Source organism: Ovis canadensis, chromosome 11 (genome assembly GCF_042477335.2).
Source record: "Ovis canadensis isolate MfBH-ARS-UI-01 breed Bighorn chromosome 11, ARS-UI_OviCan_v2, whole genome shotgun sequence".
NCBI classification, from domain to species: domain Eukaryota; kingdom Metazoa; phylum Chordata; class Mammalia; order Artiodactyla; family Bovidae; genus Ovis; species Ovis canadensis.
This window is the reverse complement of record NC_091255.1, coordinates 14668634-14691109: the sequence shown is the minus strand read 5'-3', so window position 1 is coordinate 14691109 and position 22476 is coordinate 14668634. Positions and strand designations below refer to the sequence as shown.

General features: G+C 39.9%; 1 protein-coding gene across 1 annotated transcript in view; it reads right to left on the bottom strand.

Annotated features, from left to right (window-relative positions):
• Positions 1 to 1486: 1486 nt before the first annotated feature.
• Positions 1487 to 22476, bottom strand: part of LOC138447133 (phosphatidylcholine transfer protein-like) — a 35608-nt gene continuing 14618 nt past the window's right edge. Inside the window, exons 2-6 of the mRNA XM_069602530.1 lie at positions 9964 to 10078; positions 7419 to 7498; positions 4770 to 4941; positions 3826 to 3893; positions 1487 to 2714 (exon numbers count right to left, since the gene is read on the bottom strand). Of these exons, the coding sequence (XP_069458631.1) occupies positions 2637 to 2714; positions 3826 to 3893; positions 4770 to 4941; positions 7419 to 7498; positions 9964 to 10078 (513 nt within the window). The 3' untranslated portion in view covers positions 1487 to 2636. The remainder of the gene's footprint in view (positions 2715 to 3825; positions 3894 to 4769; positions 4942 to 7418; positions 7499 to 9963; positions 10079 to 22476) is intronic.

Here is a 22476-nt window from a genome sequence, read left to right as displayed (position 1 = left end):
GCATTTCATGTAATCAAATCTAACCTCTGTATCTAGATATGTTTTGCCTTCTGGGTGTGTGTGGTCAGTCTCCTTCAGATCATTAAAGTCCCTCATTAGATACCATTTGTGTGCCTAGGATATACTCACTTAGGGGTCAGTAATCTAAGAGAAAGAAGAGTTTGTACCCACAAAGATCTTATTATCTACTCAGAGGGACAGATGAAATAGGTGAAACAAAGAGTTAGAAGAATGAGAACATAATTATAACATTAAATTCCAAATGATACATTCAGCCCCTGCAGCGAGTCACATTGTAAAAATCTAGCTCAAACTCCAAAGTGCCAGTTCCAAGTTTTTTGGTCCTCTGGCATTTACTGTTTGGTCAGGGGTTCTATGCTTCCCACTATTTGGTACTATCTTCTCCAATTTAGTAAACTTGAATGCCAAAGGGTTTTTAACTCTGCTAATTATAGCAAACAGTGATTTTTAAAGCTGCCTTACCTAGAAACTTGGTGGAGAATCTGCCTGCAGTGCATGAAATCTTCCCGCATTGGGAAGATCCCCTGGAGTAGGGAATGGCTACCCACTCTAGTATTTTTGCCTTGAGAATTCCATGAACAGAGGAGACTGGCAGGCTACAGTCCATGGGGTCACAAAGAGTTGTCGACTAATGCTTTCACATACACTTTCACTTTCACATGTAGAAACTCAGCATTCTTAGTATTCTGTGTTCTTAGCAGATTATCAAACACGGTTAGTTTGCATGATACCATTTCACATAGATTCTCTGCTGAAAGACTATAATCCTAGTGCTTGTATTTCAATGACTTTATATATAAACAGTCAACTTGACCTCTATTACATGAGACATTCAGATTTGCTTTACCTAAAATTAAATTGCAGCTCCTCTGTCCGTGGAATTCTCCTGGGAAGAATACTGAGCCATTCCCTTCTCCAGGAGATCTACCCAACCCAGGGATTGAACTCGCGTCTCCTGCATTGTAGGCAAATTATTTACCATCTGAGCCACAAGATAAGCCCTACATCCTACATTACTGATAGTGCTATTTTAATGATACGTTTCTGAAGTATTCACTTATTTGCAGAATTCTATTCACATGACTAATCACCAGGACAGGGATTGGTGCATGGTTTAAAGGGAATCATGGAATGGTTCAGGATCTACTGAAAGAAAATTTTTTTTTTTTTGACTCGTTGTGAACCCGGGAAGATGCAGGTCTTTCATTTTCTATTAGCAGTGATCCTGCCACCAAACCTGGCCCCAAATCAAAGAAACCTCAAAGAACAGAGCAGATTTCTGTCAAGTACCTGTATCAACCACTACCTGAAGCCACTCTACACCTGACTTTGCATGTAAGTGAGCCTAAAATTCTTTTTTATGTTCAAGTCCATGAGTTAGGTTGGATTTCACTTGCAAACCAAAGAGACCTAACAGTCTCATTCATAGGGAATAAGGCAGAAAAGAGACTGTAGACAAGACAAGTATAAGTCCCTGTGTATTTATTTGATAGTCAACACACCTCCTTTTCCAGAGAGAAAAGACACAGTCTGAGTTATCCCATTTTAATAAATCCCATGCTTCTGGAATTACATCCTGAATTTGTATGTCCAGTAATCAAGATTTGGTATCATCACACAAAGTGATTAAAATTTTTCCCTGAGATTATAAGGCTGTGCCTTTGTCCACAGAATAGCTTTCCTTCCGAAATTCAAAAGAAAAGTAGGAAAAGGGAAGTCTTCTGTTGGTGGGAGAGGCAGATAATTTAGAATTCCTGAAGAAAAAAGGTGTAGAGTCAACCACACCACTAAGTCATATTTCCCTGGCTGTGAACACTTTCAACATGTCCAAATGTTATAGAAGGAAATTACACATAAAAAAATTAATCTCAATGCTGTGTGCAGAGCAAGTTGGCTAATGCTAACCACCAGAGTTATCTTAATGCCTCATTGTCCAGTAAAACATGGAACTAGAGAGGTACAGGCAGCCTTCCCCAGTGGCATGTGGGAAAGAGAAAAATCTAGGCATGGATGATGAGACAAAAACTGTCTCACACTATAGGCATAGTCAGGGCTGTTTCAAAATGCTTTGAAATCAATACAGCTCATGATTTTCCCCAAGTAGGAATGGGGAGAGGTTTAGTGGATTATTATCTCAAATCAGCAAAGCATAAGGCCAACGGACATACGTCTTCTGGTCTTGGCACACTGAGAGTCAGTTCTGAAGGCAAAGCAACTGCAACAGGAGATCATCCTCTTGAGTTGCAATGACTCAGGTGTGGGAAGGAGCTGGCTCACTGGAATCAGTCACCACGAGGTGGTGGTATCAATCCTCCACACACAACACCCTAGAATGGCATAATGAAATGACTGTGCTCCCTAGAGGACTCCCCTTTTTTAAAAATAAACAATCAAAGGTTTCCCTAACATCACCCACATTCAACAGTGAAAGAAGGCAGTGGGTCCCAGGTGGGGATAGCGGGAAAGGAAGTGGGTCTCAGGCAAACACACTTGAGGACAAGGTGATGGAGAGTGTGTGGGCCTCTGAGGATGGAAAAGAGAGAGGGAGGCTGAGTGTCAGCGCTTGCGGCACCTGCAGACATCATTCTATGGACATCACTCCAAGGACACAAGGCTCACAAATCTCTCTCTTCGGCTCTGTGGTACTTCAGACAGGCATTCTCCAAGTCTCTGAGGAAGCCAGGAATTTCACTCTGCAAAGGAAAGAAAACTGTCACTTCTATGTCCTCACAGTGCTCACTCTCGATTCTTCAGGAAATGGCAAAGATAACAAAGATGGCTTTTGGAATAATAAATGTGACAATAGGGCCCCCAAGTAGATTTCCACAGAATGTGGCCACAGATGATGACACAAGTTAAGACACAAGGCACTGGTAAGGCAAGGTGGCCACTGTTGTAAGACCCCGTGTATTTTACTTTTGCTAATAAAAAGCTCAGATATTTCTGAGATATCATATTTTGAAAGAAAAAGGAAGATAGGAGGTGGGATTTGCTTGGGTTGGGGGACTCTCCCAAAAAAGTGAGAGAAAGGACTTGCTTTACAGAATTAGAAAATGGTAAGGATGGGGGTGGGCAGGGGGATGAAGCAGGATATGTGATCCTTCAGTTAGCATTGATCATTTCAATCTTCCCAAATGTTGTTTTATTTCATCCTTCTCTATAGAGTGGGGATTTCTATTTTTTGGAGGGGAGAAACTGATGGCTTGCCTAGATTGCAGAGTCAGAAACAAGGTCAGGATTCAAAATATCTTGTGCTTGATTCAAAGCCTATGTGCTTTTTCATTCCCCCAGGGAACTGGTGATCCCTCCAGTCAGTAAGTAGGACCTTACAAAGCAGAATGAATGGCAGGCATAATTCCAGGTCCTAGGCAGTCTCTAGTGATCCGGGTCAACTGAGGCACCCGCTCCTCAACAGAAAAAGAAAACAAGAACAAAGCTGGAAGTTTTCCCAGGCTTGGACATGCCTCACTGCCTCCCAAGTCAGCTTGGCCTAACGCCTCCATAAGCAAATACAGGGCCCGCAGGCACCATTGTTCCTACAAGGAGCAGGCTATTGTCTGGAGGTTCCAGAGAGTGATCCTGATGAGCTCTTGGTGGGCAAGCAGGGAGGGCTGCCATTCCAGGTAAAGACTCTATGCCTTTTGTCCCGGCTGCTGTCCTGGGGGTTGCAACTCCAGTCCTAACCGGAGTCAGTCAAACAAGCTTCCTGAGGCCCGAGATAGCGCATCTCTCCAGACCGACGGCACCACAGGCCAAGTTAACATCTGCCAAACACACCTCCCCTGCTGCCTCCTGGGATCTTACCTTGGTGAAATTGTTAAGGATCCAGAACGGAATTTGGCCACCTGGGTTATTGAAGTAATACATGAAAACTAGAGAGGGAAAGAAAGCACAATTTACAAGAAGGAAAAATAGAGCCAAACCCCTGGAAATATCCAGGCTTATATTCAGTCCAGAAATTAAGGAGGGAAGTAGCACTGAATTCAAGTAAACTCTTGCCTCTGCTTTCTCTTATGGGAGACTTACATATATACATTTAGGAAAACAGCCCAGGCACATTCTGCTGCTTTTTATTAAAGGCATGACTAGTGCTATTAACTGATGCTTATTATCTATATCTAAATGGGATATATCTCCCATTTAATTATTTCTCTCATTAACTATCTCAATTATAAAAAGTTGATAAAATTGTACACCAGTTTATAAATGATAAAATGTGTAAAGTGACATGTAAAGGTGGCAGATTTAACACATGTCAGAACTAAGTTCAGAATTTACTGCTGCCTCAAGGTCACATCCATTCCAGTCCATTAGATGGCTGCATTGACCCCTCACAGCCTCTTTCCTGAGGCTGGAACTCAAGGCAGACAGGTTCTGAGTCCCTGGGTTTTTGCTGAGGAGGAGCTGCTTCCCCAGAGGTGGTCTTACCAGCTCTCCTGCCCACCCCTGTCCAGGCTGTGCATACACAGGACCTTCCTGAAGTGAGTTTCTAAACCTTCTGGTTCACTTGGATGTTTTGATTTCATCTGGACAATGGAGTCAGTAAAGAATGGACTAATCAGATTTAAACATCCACCTTGCATTGTAGCTACACTTCTGGGGTGAACTGAGTCTCATTTGATTCTTTTGCACCCATTCTCAGTCGCTGACCTCACCAAAAAAGCATCCTGCATTTGATAGGCCTGCAATCAGTGTGGCCTTCACATGGGTGGCCCAGGCAGGTGCACCAACTTATGGCCAGTATTTACCTTCACTCCTCCAAGAGTCATAGCTCTGGATTGCCAGGCTCTGCTTGTACTGCTTCACCCGGATCATGCCCGACTTCTCTGAAAACCATGGCACAGAGATGCTCTGGGCCAGGATCACGTGGACCTTCCGCCCTTCAAAGTTCAGGTCTCGCCGCTGCCGCACATAGACACACTACACCACCAGTCAAGGCACAACATCAAGTCCAGCATCTCATACGAGTCAGAAGCAAAGGGACATGATTCTGTTCCTCCACTTGGTGTTTGCTCCCTTATACTGTTACTTCACTTCCTGTCCTACCTACACTGCAAAACCATGGCTCCTCCTACCTGGTGTTCCCATTTGAGAGCATGCATTGAGGGAAGCATCACTACAAACAAAGCTAACGGAGGTGATGGAATTCCAGTTGAGCTATTTCAAATCCTGAAAGATGATGCTGTGAATGTGCTGTACTCAATATGCCAGCAAATTTGGAAAACACAGCAGTGGCCACAGGACTGGAAAAGGTCAGTTTTTATTCCAATCCCAAAGAAAGGCAATGCCAAAGAATGCTCAAACTACCACACAGTTGCACTCATCTCACATGCTAATAAAGTAAGGCTTAAAATTCTCCAAGCCAGGCATCAGCAGTACGTGAATAGTGAACTTCCAGATATTCAAGCTGGTTTTAGCAAAGGCAGAGGAACCAGAGATCAAATTGCCAACATCCACTGGATCATGGAAAAAGCAAGAGAGTTCCAGAAAAACATCTATTTCTGCTTTATTGACTATGCCAAAGCCTTTGACTGTGTGGATCACAATAAACTGTGGAAAATTCTGAAAGAGGTGGGAATACCAGACCATCTGACCTACCTCTTGAGAAACCTGTATGCAGGTCAGGAAGCAACAGTTAGAACTGTACATGGAACAACAGACTGGTTCCAAATAGGAAAAGGAGTACGTCAAGGCTGTATATTATCACCCTGCTTATTTAACTTCCCTGGTGGCTCAGAGGATAAAGTGTCTGCCTGCAATGCAGGAGACCTGGGTTCGATCCCTGGGTTGGGAAAATCCCCTGGAGAAGGAAATGGCAACCCACTCCAGTATTCTTGCCTGGAGAATCCCATGACAGAGGAGCCTGGCGGGCTACAGTCCACAGGGTCACAAAGAGTTGGACACGACTGAGCAACTTCACTTCACTTCAGAGTACATCATGAGAAATGCTGGGCTGGAAGAAGCACAAGCTGGAATCAAGATTGTCAAGAGAAATATCAATAACCTCAGATATGCAGATGACACCACCCTTATGGCAGAAAGTGAAGAGGAACTAAACAGCCTCTTGATGAAAGTGAAAGAAGAGAGTGGAAAAGTTGATTTAAAGCTCAACATTCAGAAAAAGAAGATCATGGCATCTGATCCCATCACTTCATGGTAAACAGATGGGGAAACAGTGGAAACAGTGGCTGACTTTATTTTGGGGGGCTCTAAAATCACTGCAGATGGTGATGGCAGCCATGAAATCAAAAGATGCTTACTCCTTGGAAGGAAAGTTATGGCCAACCTAGACAGTGTATTAAAAAGCAGAGACATTACATTGCCAACAAACGTTCATCTATTCAAGGCAATGGTTTTTCCAGTGGTCATGTATGGATGTGAGAGTTGGAGTATAATGAAAGCTGAGTGCCGAAGAACTGATGCTTTTGAACTGTGGTGTTGGAGAAGCCTCTTGAGAGTCCCTTGGACTGCAAGGAGACAGTCCATCTTAAAGGAGATCAGTCCTGGGTGTTCATTGGAAGGACTGATGTTGAAGCTGAAACTCCAGTACTTTGGCCACCTGATGCGAAGAGCTGACTCATTTGGAAAGACCCTGATGCTGAGAGGGATTGGGGGCAAGAGGAGAAGGGGACGACAGAGAATGAGATGGTTGGATGGCATCACCGACTCGATGGACATGGGTTTGGCTGGACTGCGGGAGTTGGTGATGGACAGGGAGGCCTGGTGCTGCAGTCCGTGGGGTCACAAAGAGTCAGACATGACTGAGCGACCGAACTGAGCTGAACTGATTGCAGCCCCAAGTCAGCGGCTCACCACCTGTCTGTGCGCCTCTGTCACCTTAACTCTCTGGGTCCCCACTTCCTCCTCTGTAGCCTGAGGGAGTGTATTGAATACTCTTTATGAAAAGTTTTTTCAGGTCCTCAACTCTGACACAAAAACATTTCCTAGAAACATTCTCAGGAAAGTGTGAGCTGCTGCCCACAATTACTGATGCTACATATAGTCAGGCCAAGAAGTCACACCCTGAGGTCTCTGAAAGCTACACAGGAAGCAACAGCTTTAGCAGCTGCTTGCACAAGAGTAAAAGACAGTGTTGTCCACAACTCCTGGCCATGCCACCATTGGGTGATAGCCACGAGGCACAGAAACACTAAGAAAGCTGATCAATGTTACACCAGGATGGGCTTCCCTAGTAGTGCAGATGATAAAGAATCTGCCTGCAATTGTAGTCCAATCCCTAGAACCAGAAGATCCCCTGGAAAAGAGAATGGCTACTTACTCCACTATTCTCGCTTGGAGAATTCCACAGACAGAAGAGAATGGCAGGCTACAGTTCATGGGGTTGCAAAGAGTTGGACGTGACTGAGGGACTAACATTTCCCTTTTGCAAAGGATACATCTCTGTTAGACATGGGAAAAGGGTACTTCATTTGCCAATAGACTGCTTCTTCTCCATCGACTTTTATTTCACGGAGTTCTAACAACAACAAAAAAAATCAAATGACGTTATTCAATCTGGAAGTCTCTTTGGCTTCAATTAACAAAAAGTTTTGATATGACAATCTTGTAGAGGATGATAAACCACTAACTCAGAAGGCACTGACTTCCAGGAAAAGTCATTATCACTGAAAGCTTATTGCCCAGGAATAGTGTTTACGAGACTTAAAAACACATTTGAAATAAATGAATCCAACAAAATTCATTCATTGGAAGCTACACACATTCTAAGGTAGAATGTGATAATAAAAATAGGCTTCCAAAAAATAAAATTTCAAGTTATTAAATCATGGTAACCATTGGACGGCACTGCAATACCAATAGTTCTGCTGTTGTGACTTGACTCCTCACCTTAAATTTATTGACATATTACAAGTATCCTGGGACCCAGCAGTGCAGTTTAGTGTTTACAGTTATTTAATGAAAGTTTTGGAGAGGTTAGTGTTCTTCCTAAACAGGAAGGAGCTTAACTATGCTAACACTATGCTACTTGACTCGCTCCCATTTTGCTTTATACTACAGAGATAGGAAGCAAATCTGCATAACGTCCACCATGCTATTGTATGCAAATAACATCAGCTCAAGGAGGAGGATAGAAAAGGGATACTATGAAGTGCACAGCCTCTGCCCTCAAGCTGTGTGGGAAGCTTCTAACTAAACGTATAGAGGAGTCAAGCTAAGACTGCTGAAAGAGCCAAGAGAGCCCCTTGAGGAGGTGCTGACAGCAGAAATGTGTTTCAATTCAGCTTCTGAAAGAAATACAACCTATTAGAAGCAGACTATGGAGTAAAGAACTTATCAGTCCATTACTACAAGAGGCTGAAAATGCCCTTGAAAGGAAGGGAAGGAGGGGACATCCGTTGCTTTTGCCTGTTCTGCTATGACTCTCCCCTTCTTGCACCAGAATCTCTTTCTCCTTCAGATCATTGCCCTTCCCTCCTTCTCCTCAATGTGATTTAAGCAAGACACTCAGTGTTAATTTCAGGGCTGGGAAAATGAGTCAAACATGATCACAGCAATTAGTTTAGGGAAGGCATGTGTGGATAGTCTTGGCTTGCCACTCTAGCAAGTTTAGGCCCAAAAGTGGTTTTGTAAAGGCTCTCAGGAAGCCCAGAGAAGATCTAGGAGGAATAGAGTTAGATTAGGAACCTCAGGATTGCTCCAGAGAAGTCAAGCTACTGCAGCCTCTGGACCCTACTCCATAGTGCAGACTCTTAATGCCAAGTACCACACATCAGAGGCTCTGCCAGCGTCTACAGCACATGACTGAACCACGACTGCTAGGAAGATGAACAGAGAATGTGTGACTTCTCCCTTGAATTAGTGGGCATCACAGTGAACCCTAAATAGTAAGGGTATTTGGTAACATTAAATGACCCCAAACCATGGCAAATATCCCCAGGAAATAAGCACATGATCCATGCTGAGGCAATAGATGCCAATCCTGGGAATCTGGATGCCATAAGTAGGAATGTTCCTGTCCTCCTGTGGTTGTGTACGTGGTTAGAATGCAAGCCTACATCTTCTGGTGGTATTTCTGCCAAGACACAAGAATCTGCCTGAGATTGTGGTCAACATGAAAGAAAACAGTCAAACTGGAGAAATGAAGTACTGAATACAGCTGTCCTGGAGGCCAGATACTCATGGATTTTCAATGCCATGAAACAGTAAACTTTCCTTTCCTTACACTGCCATTTGTTAACTTTTCTTACTTTCAAACAAAATTCTTGACCACAGCAAGGGTCTGTCAGGATTTCTGTGCCCCTCAGCTAGCTGTGTATCTATTTCACAGTGACTGAGATGACAGAGGCCATTGCTCACTCTAAGTGGGAGAAAGATACCTTATCTACTCCCTCTATAACTCTCCATCACTTATAGGAAAAATCTAAGAAGTGTAGCCAGGTGGCCAGCCTAGGCCCTTGGGGCTAATTCCAATTCTGCTACCACAACTATGCAAGAACACAAAACTGCTCATAGTTGTCTTCCTTTTTTAACATTTCATGTTGTTTCAGGTCTTTCTCATTTTACTAATGCTGTTATTTGGGCCAAATGTCCTTATTCCACTCACCCCCTCACCTCTCTCTTCCCCATACGCATACATTCTTGCCATTTATAAAACTTTGATTCCACTTCTAAAGCAAAGTTCAAACATGACCTCTTCCAAAATACCTTTCATGAATATCCAGGTATATATTACCAGGTACGTATACCTGGATATTCAGGTGTATATATACGAGATGACAACAATCTTGCAGGAAGGGCAAAATATCACATTTAAGCCCAGCACTTCAGATATTTAAGCCAAAATTTTAAATGAAACATAATATAACTAAATTTATTGCATATATAACATAATATAACTAAACCTATTGCATTCTACTGGCTAGAGTAAATAGGAATAGATTCTACTTTCTAATAGTTTTTTTTAGATCAGGTGTGACTCACCTTGGACATACTGGTCCCACTGTTTTCTATAGTCTAAGTCCATATAGACATCTGCAAGTAGATCTGGTGGAGATCTCACAATACCAGAGACCTTGTACTCATGAAGTCCAGTCAGCTATAAAATGAGAGCAGACAGAAATAGCCTATTGATTCTCAAGTTGCCATTACACAGCACATTAAAAATTGTTGTTCTTGCAACGTCATTCCTGAGCACCTCCTCTGTAGACTTGGTGATGCAATGCTGAAAAAGCATGTGAGGATTCTGCTCTCATCACCTTTGCCACTGGTGGTAACAGCTACCAGGGTAATGTAAATAGGATAAAAGAGAGCTATGTGATAAATGGTGTCTAGTTTTGGTGGGCTGGTGGTTCATCTTATACTGTCTGACGTCCGGGAAATGTCTCTATGTTGGACTAATCAGAAGAATTTTTCTAAATAGTAGAAGGAACCAGCTATGGGAAGATTAGGAAAGCGCATTCCTGGTTAGGAAAGGGCCCTCAGGTTGATTGATTGTCTTCCTCAAAGAACAAAAAGTCACAGGGTCCCGAGAACTGTGATGGGAGACAGAAAGAGAAGCAGTGGGGGCTGGGTCCAAAGGGCTTTGTGAACCAGGTAAAGGCATAAGAGATATTATTCAAATTGCTATGGAAAACAAAGAATTAATTAAAACAAGGAAATAATTTTTTAAAACATGGTTCTTGCTGCCTTAAAATAGATCATAAGGGGGCAAAAAGATGGATTAGAAGACCAGGACAATGATCCAGAGAAGAGATGTTGGTGATTGGAAAAAGAGGTAGCAGAAATGATGGGGAGAAGTTAGTGATTTAGGGATACATTTTGAAGTAATGTCAACAGGAATTGCTGACAGACTGGCTCTGGGGACAGAAAGAGCAAGAATTTTAAAAAAATCTTATAACATTTGCTTAAACAACCAGGTAGACAGGAGATCCCTTTTCTGAGATAGCTACAACTTGCGGAGGTGGTGATCTGATGGCTGTGGGGTAACCAAGACCTTTACTGTGAGAATGTTGAGCTTGAAATGCTTACTAAATATCCATGTGGAGGTATCATATAGGCAGCTAGCATCCAGGCTTCAAACTACTTTAGATAACCACAGAGAATAATGAAATTCAAAATATTGTTTTACCAATTCCAACACAGAATTTTTAACCAAGTGCTTCCTTTTTTCTATAAGCAACACATTTGTAGAAAAGAATGAAAGGGGGGAAGAAATACCAACTTCAAACCATACTAGTCCCTTTTAATCAGAAAAGGGCCATTTCTAGATTCCTAAGTACAAAAGATATTCCTTGTTTTCATGTTAAGCCATGTTCTGTGAGGATGTGGGCTAGAGTGGATACACTCCAGTCTCTGTACAATGGCAGCTAAGAATTCCTGACCTTCAGCTTGACTAAAGACTATATTGTTAAGGTTAAACTAATGACTTAATTTGGAGAAGGCAATGGCAACCCACTCCAGTAATCCTGTCTGGAAAATTCCCTGGGCGGAGGAGCCCATGGTGGGCTGCAGTTCATGGGGTCGCAAAGAGTCGGACACGACTGAGCAACCTCACTTTCACTTTCATTCATTGGAGAAGGAAATGGCAACCCACTCCAGTGTTCTTGCCTGGAGAATCCCAGGGACGGGGAGCCTGGTGGCTGCCGTCTATGGGGTCGCACAGAGTCGGACACGACTGAAGCGACTTAGCAGCAGCAGCAGCAGCAATGATTTAATTAATTTCAGTGCAAAAGCTAATAAACTAAACAAACAAAGTGAACCTTTTAGATGGACTCATACTTCCAGTTGCTAATGCAATGTTACTGGCTAATCAAACATGAATGAACCCATGTTCTCAAACACTGTCCCAGGGACTTCTGTGAAGTCAAGGGGTAAACATGGAAATCTCTCTAGAGATTCTGAGGCTTCAAGGGTCTCCTGACTCAGGTGGCATAACAATAATTCCCAGTTTGGGAATCTCAGACGTATGTGAAAGTACCTGGCAGAAAATGGAAAGAAAACCTGTAACTGAATTCATAAGGAAGTGTCAGCTTTAAAAGTAAATGGCTTTATATCAAGTACTTCCAACCAGCAAATGACAATCTGGTAGGTCTGACCCCCTTACATGCTGTGCCATGGATGCCCCAAAGAAGGGCAGTTCAGTTCAGTTCAGTTGCTCAGTAGTGTCCGACTTTTTGCGACCCCGTGAATCACAGAATGCCAGGCCCCCCTGTCCATCACCAACTCCCGGAGTTCACTCAGACTCATGTCCATTGAGTCGGTGATGCCATCCAGCCATCTCATCCTCCGGGGTCCACTTATTCTCCTGCTCCCAATCCCTCCCAGCATCAGAGTCTTTTCCAATGAGTCAACTCTTCACATGAGGTGGCCAAAGTACTGGAGTTTCAGCTTTAACATCAGTCCTTACAAAGAATACCCAGGACTGATCTCCTTTAGAATGGACTGGTTGGATCTCCTTGCAGTCCAAGGGACTCTCAAGAGTCTTCTCCAATGCCACAGTTCAAAAGCATCAGTTCTTCAGCGCTCAGCTTTCTTCACAGTCCAACTCTCACATGACCACTGGAAAAACCATAGCCTTGACTAGAAGACCTTTGTTGGCAGTAAGGGCAGGTCAAGGTAAAAATATCTCCTTCTCTTCCTCCCTCTCCCCTCCCTCTCAAGGATGGGAAGACAGTGAGAGTTTATAGACAACACACATCTACACTCACACACACTTTAATCAGCTTTGAGACAGAGACAATTAGCTGCTCTTCAGGAATAGTGTGGCCCCATTTTCTACACACAGTGAGCAAAGGGAATAATTATGTATAGAGATTATTATCTTCCCAACTGCACATGAGTTAGCTTTGATTATTTGAGTGAATTAAGGCAAACTCATTCCTCTAGGAGTGTTTCCCTTTCCTCCTAAATGTGTTGATAATTTTAGCTCTTAGTGACTTCAGTCCTGTAATATCACAGAAAAGGAAACAGAAAGCCCTCTAATAAGAGAAAAATAGAATGTTGTGATTTATGTCAATACCCAAGAATGAACTATTATGACAACTTCCTTTAAACATTCCCTTCATGGTAGGACTGAAAAATGCCAGAACACTGAAGAAACCAAATGCTTAATGACTCCTTTCCTAGTCTATCAGCAAAATGTTTTTATCAGGCACTTAGCAGCCTCACTCAAATTTGAATCAATGCACTTTTTTAAACCATCATTTCTTTTAAAAGAGAAATTCAGCAAACACAATAATATTTTCATTCTGTCATTGAAAAAATAAAGTGAATTTTTATAATTATAAAATAATTCATAATCATTAAGAAAAATTATAAAATGCCCAAAATAACAAAGTTAAAATGGCATGCAACTCTATAGTTCACAAACACCTAATTGCAATATTTGACATATTTCTCCTTTTTTCAAAATATTTTATTGAAACAGTTGATTTACAGTGTTGTGTTAATATCTGCTGTACAACAAAGTGACTCAGTTATAATATATACATATATTCTTTTCCATTGTGATTTATCACAAGACATTGAATATAGTTCCCTGAGCTTTACAGTAGAACTTTGTTGTTTATCCATCATGTATACAATAGACTGCATCTGCTAATCCTAAACTCCCAATCCTTCACTCCCGAATCCTTCCTCTCCCTCTTGGCAACCACAAGTCTGTTCTACATTTCTTTTAGTCTGTTTTTGTTCATAAATATGTTCATTTGTTTCATACTATGGATTTAACATATAAGTGATATCATATGGCATTTGTCTTTCTCTTTCTGACATTTTCACTTAGTAGGGTAATTTCTAGCTCCATTCAAATTGCTGAAAATGGCAGCATTATTTCATTGCCAGCAACAGTGTAAGAGGTTCCTTCTTATCCACACCCTCTCGATCAGTCATTATTTGTAGATTTTTAATGATAGCCTTTCTGATTACTGTGAGGTGGGACCTTGTTTGGATTTGCAGTTCTCTAATAATTAGTATCATTGGAAGGACTGATGCTGAGGCTGAAACTCCAATACTTTGGCCACTTCATGAGAAGAGTTGACTCATTGGAAAAGACCCTGTTGCTAGGAGGGATGAGGGGCAGAAGGAGAAGCGGACGACAGAGGATGAGATGGCTGGATGGCATCACCGACTCAAGGCACATGAGTTTGGGTGAACTCCGGGAGTTGGTGATGCACAGGGAGGCCTGGCATGCTGCGATTCATGGGGTTACAAAGAGTCGGACACAACTGAGCAACTGAACTGAACTGAACTGAATAATTAGTGATGATGACCATCTTTTCAAATGCCTGTTGGCCATCTGTGTATCTTCTTTGAAGAAGGTCTTCTGCTCATTTTTCTATTGGGTTGTATTTTCTTGTTATTGAATTGTAGGAGATGTTAAATTAAGCCTTGTTAGTCATATCATTTACAAATATTTTCTCACAGTCCATAGGCTGTCTTTTTGTTTTGTTTATGGTTTCCTTTGCTGTGCAAAACTCATGTCTAATTAGGTCCCATTTGTTTATTTTTACTGATATTTCCATTGCCTTGGGAAACTGACCTAAGAACACATTGGTATGACATGTCAGAAATTTTTTGCCTCTTCTAGGAGTCATATGGTATCTTATCTCATATTTAAATTTTTAAGCCATTTTGAGTTTATTTTTGTGTATGGTGTGAGGGTATGTACCTACTGCATTGATTCACATATGGCTGTCCAACTTTCCCAGCACCACTTGTTCCTTACCAATTGTATGTCCTTGCTTCACTTATCAAAGATTAATTGTCCATAAGTATGTTGGTGCATTGTTGGACTCTCTATTCTGTGCCATTGATTCATATGTCTGGTTTTGTGCCAATACCATATGGATTTGACTACTGTGGCTTTGTAGTATTGTCTAAAGTCTGCGATGGTTATGCTTCCTGCTTTGCTCTTTGTCCTCAAGATTGTTTTGGCAATTCTGGGTCTTTTATGGTAACATGAATTTAAGGATTATTTTCTATAGTTCTGTGAAAAATGTCATAAGTATGTTGATGGGTATTGTATTAAATCTTTATATTGCTTTGGATAGTATGGCCATTTTAACAATATTAATTATTACAATCCAAGAGCATGGGATACTTTTCTATTTCTTGGAATTGTCTTTAATTTTCTTTATTAATGTGTTACAATTCACAGTGTATGTCTTTCACCTCCTTGGTCAGGTTTTACCTCCTAGATACTTTACTTTTTTGCTGCGATTTTTGCATTCTCTTTCTGATAGTTCAAGTTAGCAGAAAGAAATGTAACAGATGTATGTATGTTAATCTTGTATTCTGCTACCTTACTGAATTCATTTATCAGTTCTAACAGTTTGTGAAGTGAGTCTTTATGGTTTTCTACATGCAGTATCATATCATATCGTATCATTATATATGAACATATATCATATATAATGACAATTTTACCTCCTCCCTATCATTTTGAATAGGTTTTATTTCTTTTTATTGTCTGGTTTGTATGTCTAAGACTTCCGATACTATGTTGAAGAGAAATGGTGAGAGTGGTTATCCTTGTGTTGGTCCAGATTTTAATGGAAAGACTTCCAACTTCTCACCCTTGGTTATTATATTGGCTGTGAGTTTGTCATAAATAACTTATTATGCTGAGATATGTTCCCTCTATACTGACTTTCACAAGAGTTTTACATAAATGGATATGAAATTTTACCAAATTATTTTCTTGCATCTATTGAGATGATCTTGTGGGTTTTGTCACTTTTGCTGATGTGATGTACCATACTGATTGATTTGCATGTTGAAACATCACAGTGGCCTAAGACGATTTCAACTTGGTTGTGGTGTATGACTTTTTTATTGCTGTTGTAATTGATTTATTAATATTTTGTTGAGAATTTTTGTATCTATATTTACCAAAAATATTGGCCTGTAATTTTCTTTTCCTGTAATATCTTTCTCTGGTTTTGGTATCAGAGTGATGGCTTAATAGAATGTTTTGGGGCATGTTCATTCCTCTTCAAACTTTTGGAACCATTTGAGGAGATTGGTATAAGTTCTCTGTGTGTTTGGTACAATTTAACTGTGAAGCCGTCTTGTTCTGGACTTTTGTTTGTAGGGATTTTTTAAATTATAAATCCTATTTCACTTTTAGTGGTTGGTCTGAGCATGCAATCTATTTCTTCTTGATTCAATTTTGGCGGGGTGTATGTTTCTAGAAAGTTGTCTCTTTTTTCTAGCTTGTCAAATTTGCTGGTATATAATGGCTCATAGTGTGTGTATATATATATATATATACATATACATATTCATTATATATATATATATATATATAATGGTTGTTATTGTTGTTGTTCAGTTGCTCAATCATGTCTGCATGCAACCCCATGGACTGCAGCACATCAGGCTTCCCTATCCTTCACCATCTCCCAGAACTTGCTTAAACTCGTGCCCATTGATTTGGTGATACCATTCAACTATCTCATCCTCTATCATCTCCTTCTCCCCCTGTCTTCAACCTTTCCCATTATCAGGGTCTTTTCCAGTGAGTCAGCTTTTTGTATCAGGTAGCCAAAGTATTGGAGTTTCAGTTTCAGCATCAGTCCTTCCAGTGAGTTTTCAGGGTTGATTACCTTTAGGATTGACTGGTTTGATCTCCTGCTGTCCAAGGGATTCTCAAGGGTCTTCTCCAACACCACAGTTTGAAGGGATCAATTCTTTGGTGCTCAGCCATTTTTACTGTCCAGCTTTCCCATCTGTACATGACTACTGGAAAAACCATAGCTTTGACTAGATGGACCTTTGTTGACAAAGTAATGTCTCTGATTTTCAATATGATGTCTAGGTTTGTCATTGCTTTTTCTTCCAAGGTGAAAGTGTCTTTTAATTTCATGGCTACAGTCACTGTCCACAGTGATTTTGGAGCACAAGAAATCCAAATTTCTATGGTATTGATCACTGTTGCTAGCAACCTATGTTATTAATTGTTATCTCTCCTCTTTCAGTTCTTATTTTGTTTTGATCTTGTTTTCCATCTTATCTTCTTGGTGGGTATGGCCAGAGCTTTGTCATTTTTTTTTACCCTTTCAAAGCACCAGGTCTTGGTTATATTGATTTTTCCTGTTTCATAATCTCTATTTTATTGTTTCCTTTCTGATCTTTATCATCTCCTTCCTTCTGCTGCCTTTAAGTTTTATTTGTTCTTTTGCTTTTCTGATTCTTCTAGGTTAATGCTAGATTGTTTAACTGAGATTTCTTATTTCTTAAAGAAGACATGTATCGCTATGAACTTCCTTCTAAGAACTGGTTTTCCTGAATCCCATAGATTTTATATCACTGGGTTTTCATTATCATTTGTCTCAAGGTATTTTTAGTTTATTCTTTCATTTCATCATAGCAAATTTAAGATCCTTGAAATAATTTCTATACTCTTAAATTTGTTGAGGCTTGTCTTGTGACCTAGTATGTCATCAATCATAGAGAATTTTTCAAGTGCACTTGGAAAATAATGTGTCTTTTGCTTTTGGGGAAAGTAGACATATTTCTTTTAAGTAAATAGGTAGTTCTGCATGTTGCAAAATGGAAGTAATATAATATAAACAGGTTACGCTGTTTTAAAGAATATTACTTTGAAGCTTGGAGAGATAACACCTAATTTATTTATTAGCATGAATTATTTCTGTTTCCATACACTTCTACAGATATGAAATATTTTTAAAATAACTATATAAACATGGACAATAATGACAATTTTTCCTTCAGAAAGCAGGAAGTTTTAGTAAAGATATATTTTTAGGGTAAATGATACTAACATTTTGTCTGTTTATAGTTTTTATAAATGTTTACAAATGTTTAAGGAAATTGTTTTCCATTTTTATATTCTCACCAATAGCACAAGAGCATCTTATCAGTATTGGGTACCACTGTTTCTACAAAAACATTTAATAGGAAAAGAGCATAAACCTTAGTTTTATTTGGTCAATGTTTTTAGTATTGATGTGTAAGTCTCTTGCAAAGTATTGATATGTAAGCTCTGCAAAACCTGTTGAAGATACTTCATATTAACATTTGATACCTCATATTAACATTTCAGTGACTCCAAATAAGCTTACTCAAGGGGTTCTTGGCTTTTCCTAAGGCTCCTCCAAAAGACCAGTTCTAAGAATGGCTCAACTTCTTTATCTAAAGAAAACACATTGCATGATTTTCTAATACTCTATTTATTGGCTATTTAATTCCCTACACTTCAAATAGTTAATGAATTATTCAATAGTAGAGAATCAGTATGAAGTGTATAACACAATTAGCAGAAGAAACAATATTTGTTAGAGTATATACTATCTTTCTTGGAAAAGACTCTGATGCTGGGAGGGATTGGGGGCAGGAGGAGAAGGGGAAGACAGAGGATGAGATGACTGGATGGCATCACTGACTCAATGGATGCGAGTTTGAGTGAACTCCAGGAGCTGGTGATGGACAGGGCAGCCTGGCGTGCTGCAGTTCATGGGGTTGCAAAGAGTCGGACACAACTGAGTGACTGAACTGAACTGATACTATCTTTCTTGCTAGAGAATCCCTATGGCGATGTGCATAGTTAATAACTATCCTGGTCTCCTATGCCGGTGAAGGCAAAAATGAGAGTCATTCAGGCGTGTTCGACTCTTTGCCACCCCATGGACTATAGTCCATGGAATTCTCCAGGCCAATATCCTGGAGTGGGTAGCTGTTCCCTTCTCCAGAGGATCTTTCCAACCCAGGGATCAAACCCAGGTCTCCCTCATTGCAGACGGATTCTTCACCAGATGAGGCACCAGGGAAGCCCATATGACACCTCCTTCCTGTTTTGAATACACACAGGATCTTAACAACTACAAAGAGACAGCAAAGAGGATGTGGACTAAAACGATTCAGCATTTTACTAGCCATATTGATCAGGTGATCCAATGCCAGCAACTGGTGACCTCTAACTACTTATTAGGTGAGAAAAATAAACCTCATTTTATAAAATCATTGTTAATTCAGTTTTATTTTACTTGTAACTAAAAAGCAATCCTAATTATTTTGAGTAGTCCTTACTGACAATGAATTTTACTTCAGTTCTGTGATCCTGGAAAAGAGTAGAGGTATGAAACACTCTCTTTGTGTTCCAGAAAACAGCTTACCACAAAAAAAAAGCCACCTTTCTCCCCATGATTTAGATGAGATGCACACACACACACGTCTTATTCACCTATCACAAGGCCAGACACAGCACCTCTAAATTTCCTTTCATTGTCCCATAAATGATCACCAAAACAGTTTACTCCAATGATCAATCACAACAAAATGCTTGATAACCAAACTGGTTAAACGTATTTCCTTCCTTCAGGTCCCTAAACTTGATTGAGCCTCAGCCTGAGCAGCGTTTAGATGCTTCTAAAAAATAAACTGGTTTCAGGCAACAAAAATCTCTTTTCTATTCTCCACTCAGGCCACCTTCATATCACTTCCCCACACATGACTTCAGTTTTGTTGACTCTTGTCTGTAAAAAATACCTTTCTGCCTCACTCCTGAGACACCCACAGATTTTATGGTCAAAGTATTCTGCCTCAGTGCACATGAGTTTAAGCAAGTTCTAGGAGATGGTAAAGGACAGGGAAGCCTGGCATGCTACAGTCCATGGGGTCACAAAGAGTTGGACATGACTGAGCAACTGAACAGCAACAATAATTCTACTTACTATAATAGCCCCCTCAACCCTTGGTAATAATCCTTTGAATGAAAGTCTTTCTTTATTAAGTCCAGGTTTGTTTTTTATTTGATATTATACTAAAGTACTGTTAAAAACTTTATATATAAATACTCTAAATATCAACATACTTAGTGAAACACTACTGACAATTGTACAGTTACTTGTCCTAAAGCAGAATAAATTCTATAAGAGCCAATGCATTTACATATGACAAATATCCAAATATCATAGTGTTTGTATATGACATTTGCAATTCCCACATGACAGTAATTCCTACAGAAGAGTAACCCCTACTGCCCCTATACCCTGCCACTTGACCTGGAGAAAGTCATCTCTCATTTGCTTCAATTTTGGTATTTATCTGCATTTATATCACTAACTACAAGACAGCCCTGATGAAGCACATCTTTCTAATCCTGTCAATACACACCAAGTGTGCACTGAATTTTCTTTGCCTTTAATAAAAGAGTTCATTTCCATTCCTCAGGTCCCAGGAAGTCTCCTCAATCCACTACTTTGGAAGATTTCCAACACTAGCCCTCTGAGGCAAGAGTAACAGATTCAAAATGTATGAAAAGCAAACATTTTTTCATCAAGGAGAATCACTCCTAATTGCAGATGTCAAAGCTGTAGCTGCAACTGGGAAGTGTATACCATGACCGTAAGAAGAGAGACAGGTGACTAAATCTGATTCAGTATTTGATATCTCTTCAAAGACACACAGCAAGTTTAACACTGAAGGACTGTAGAGAGCTGGCTAATATAACACTAATAGCAAATGCTTATTGAGTACTTACTAAATACCAGGGACTGGGCTGAGTGCTTTACAGGGGTTACCCTACTTAATCTGCACAATGAAAACATGAGATGTGGACCATTAGTAAACCCACTTAAAGACAACAAAATTGAGGTTTAAGGAAGTTCTGAGAAATTCCTAGAAAAGTTAACTCTGTAGATACAGGAAGCAGCTTGCTGAGACTGGGAATGGGAACAAAAAGAGATTACAAATGAGCAAGACATTTATTTGGAGGTCACATAAATGTTCAAAAATTAGACTGTGGTGAATGTTGCATAACTCGATAAATTTACTAAAAACATTGAATCGCAGACTTTAATGTATTTTATGGTAGTTAATAAATCTTCGAAGCTTTTAAATATATATATATGTGTTATGAAAATTACCCAAGTCATAACACACTTGACTTGAAGTTCATTAGTTACAACAGAACTTGGACCTGAAGCCAGTGATGTGACTGTAGAGTTCAAAGTTTATTATCCTGCCTCCAAAAGTCACTGACTTCTCCCAAAATATTATTAGATAAATATTAGGTTGGGACAAAAGTAATTGCTGTTTTGCACTGTTGAAATTTTTCCTTTGATATTGGAATACATTCTTATATAAATGTGGTTATATTATACATCATTTTAATGTGCATTTCTCTCTTTATGTTGTTTGATAATGACTTATTACTTGCTGTTTATTTTATATTTATTTTAGACTAGCAAAATGATGTTAGACCAAAAACAAATTAGAGTGATTTTCTTATTCAAGTTCAAAGTGGGTCATAAAGCATTGGAGACAACTCACGACATTAACAAAGAATTTGGCCTAGGAACTACTAATGAATGTACAGTGCAGTGGTGTTTCAAGAAGTTTTGAAAAGGAGACAAGAGCCTTGAAGATGAGGACTGCAATGACTGGCCATCAGAAGTTGACAGTGACCAATTGGGAGAATCAATGAAGCTGATCCTCCTACAACTGAACAAGAGGTTGCCCAAGAACTCAGTGTTGACTGCTTATGATCATTCAGCATTTGACACAAATTGGAAGGTGAGAAAGCTTGGTGCTTCAGGAGCTAATCATGGAAAAATTGTCATTTTAGAGTCATTTTCTCTAATTCTATGCAGCAACAATGAACCATTTCTCAATCAGATTGTGACATACAATGAAAAGTGGGCTTTATAGGGCAACCAATGACAACTAGCTCAGTGGTTGAAATGAGAACAAGCTCCAAAGCATTTTCCAAAGCCAAACTTGCACAAAAAAAGGTCATGGTCTTTGTTTGGAGGTCTACTGCTGATCTGATTCACTGTAGCTTTCTGAATTCTGGAAAAAACACTGCATCGGAGAAGTATGCTCAGCAAATAGATCAGATGCACCAAAAACTTCAATGCCTGCAGCTGGCATTGGTCTACAGAAAGGGTCTAATTCTTCTCCATGACAACTCCTGACTGTATGTCACACAACCAATGCTTCAAAAGTTGAATGAATTCATCTATGAAGTTCTGCCTCATCTGCAATATTCATCTGACCTCTTGCCAACCAACTACCACTTCTTCAAGCATCTCAAAAACTTTTTGCAGGGAAAATGCTTTCACAACCAGCAAGAGGCAGAAAATGCTTTCTAGAGTTCTCTAAAACCTGAAGCTTGGATTTTTATGCTATAGGAATAAACAAACTTATTTCTTGTTGGCAAAAATATGTTGATTGTAATGATTATTTTGATTAATAAAGATGTGTTTGAACCTAGTTATAAAGATTTAAAATACATGATCTGAAACCACAATTATGTTTGTGCCAACCTAATAATAATCCATTGAAATACACAAAGTTATAGCAAGAGTAATTTATATTAAAAAACAAAAACCTGTCACGGTTTTCCAAGGCCCAATGATAATGAAAGCTTTGGTTGATTAATAGCCACCTGGTGTGATCTTCATGCAAGGATGGGGTTAAAGACAGGGTGGCAGCACAAAGATATATATATAATTTATTTATTTTTTATTG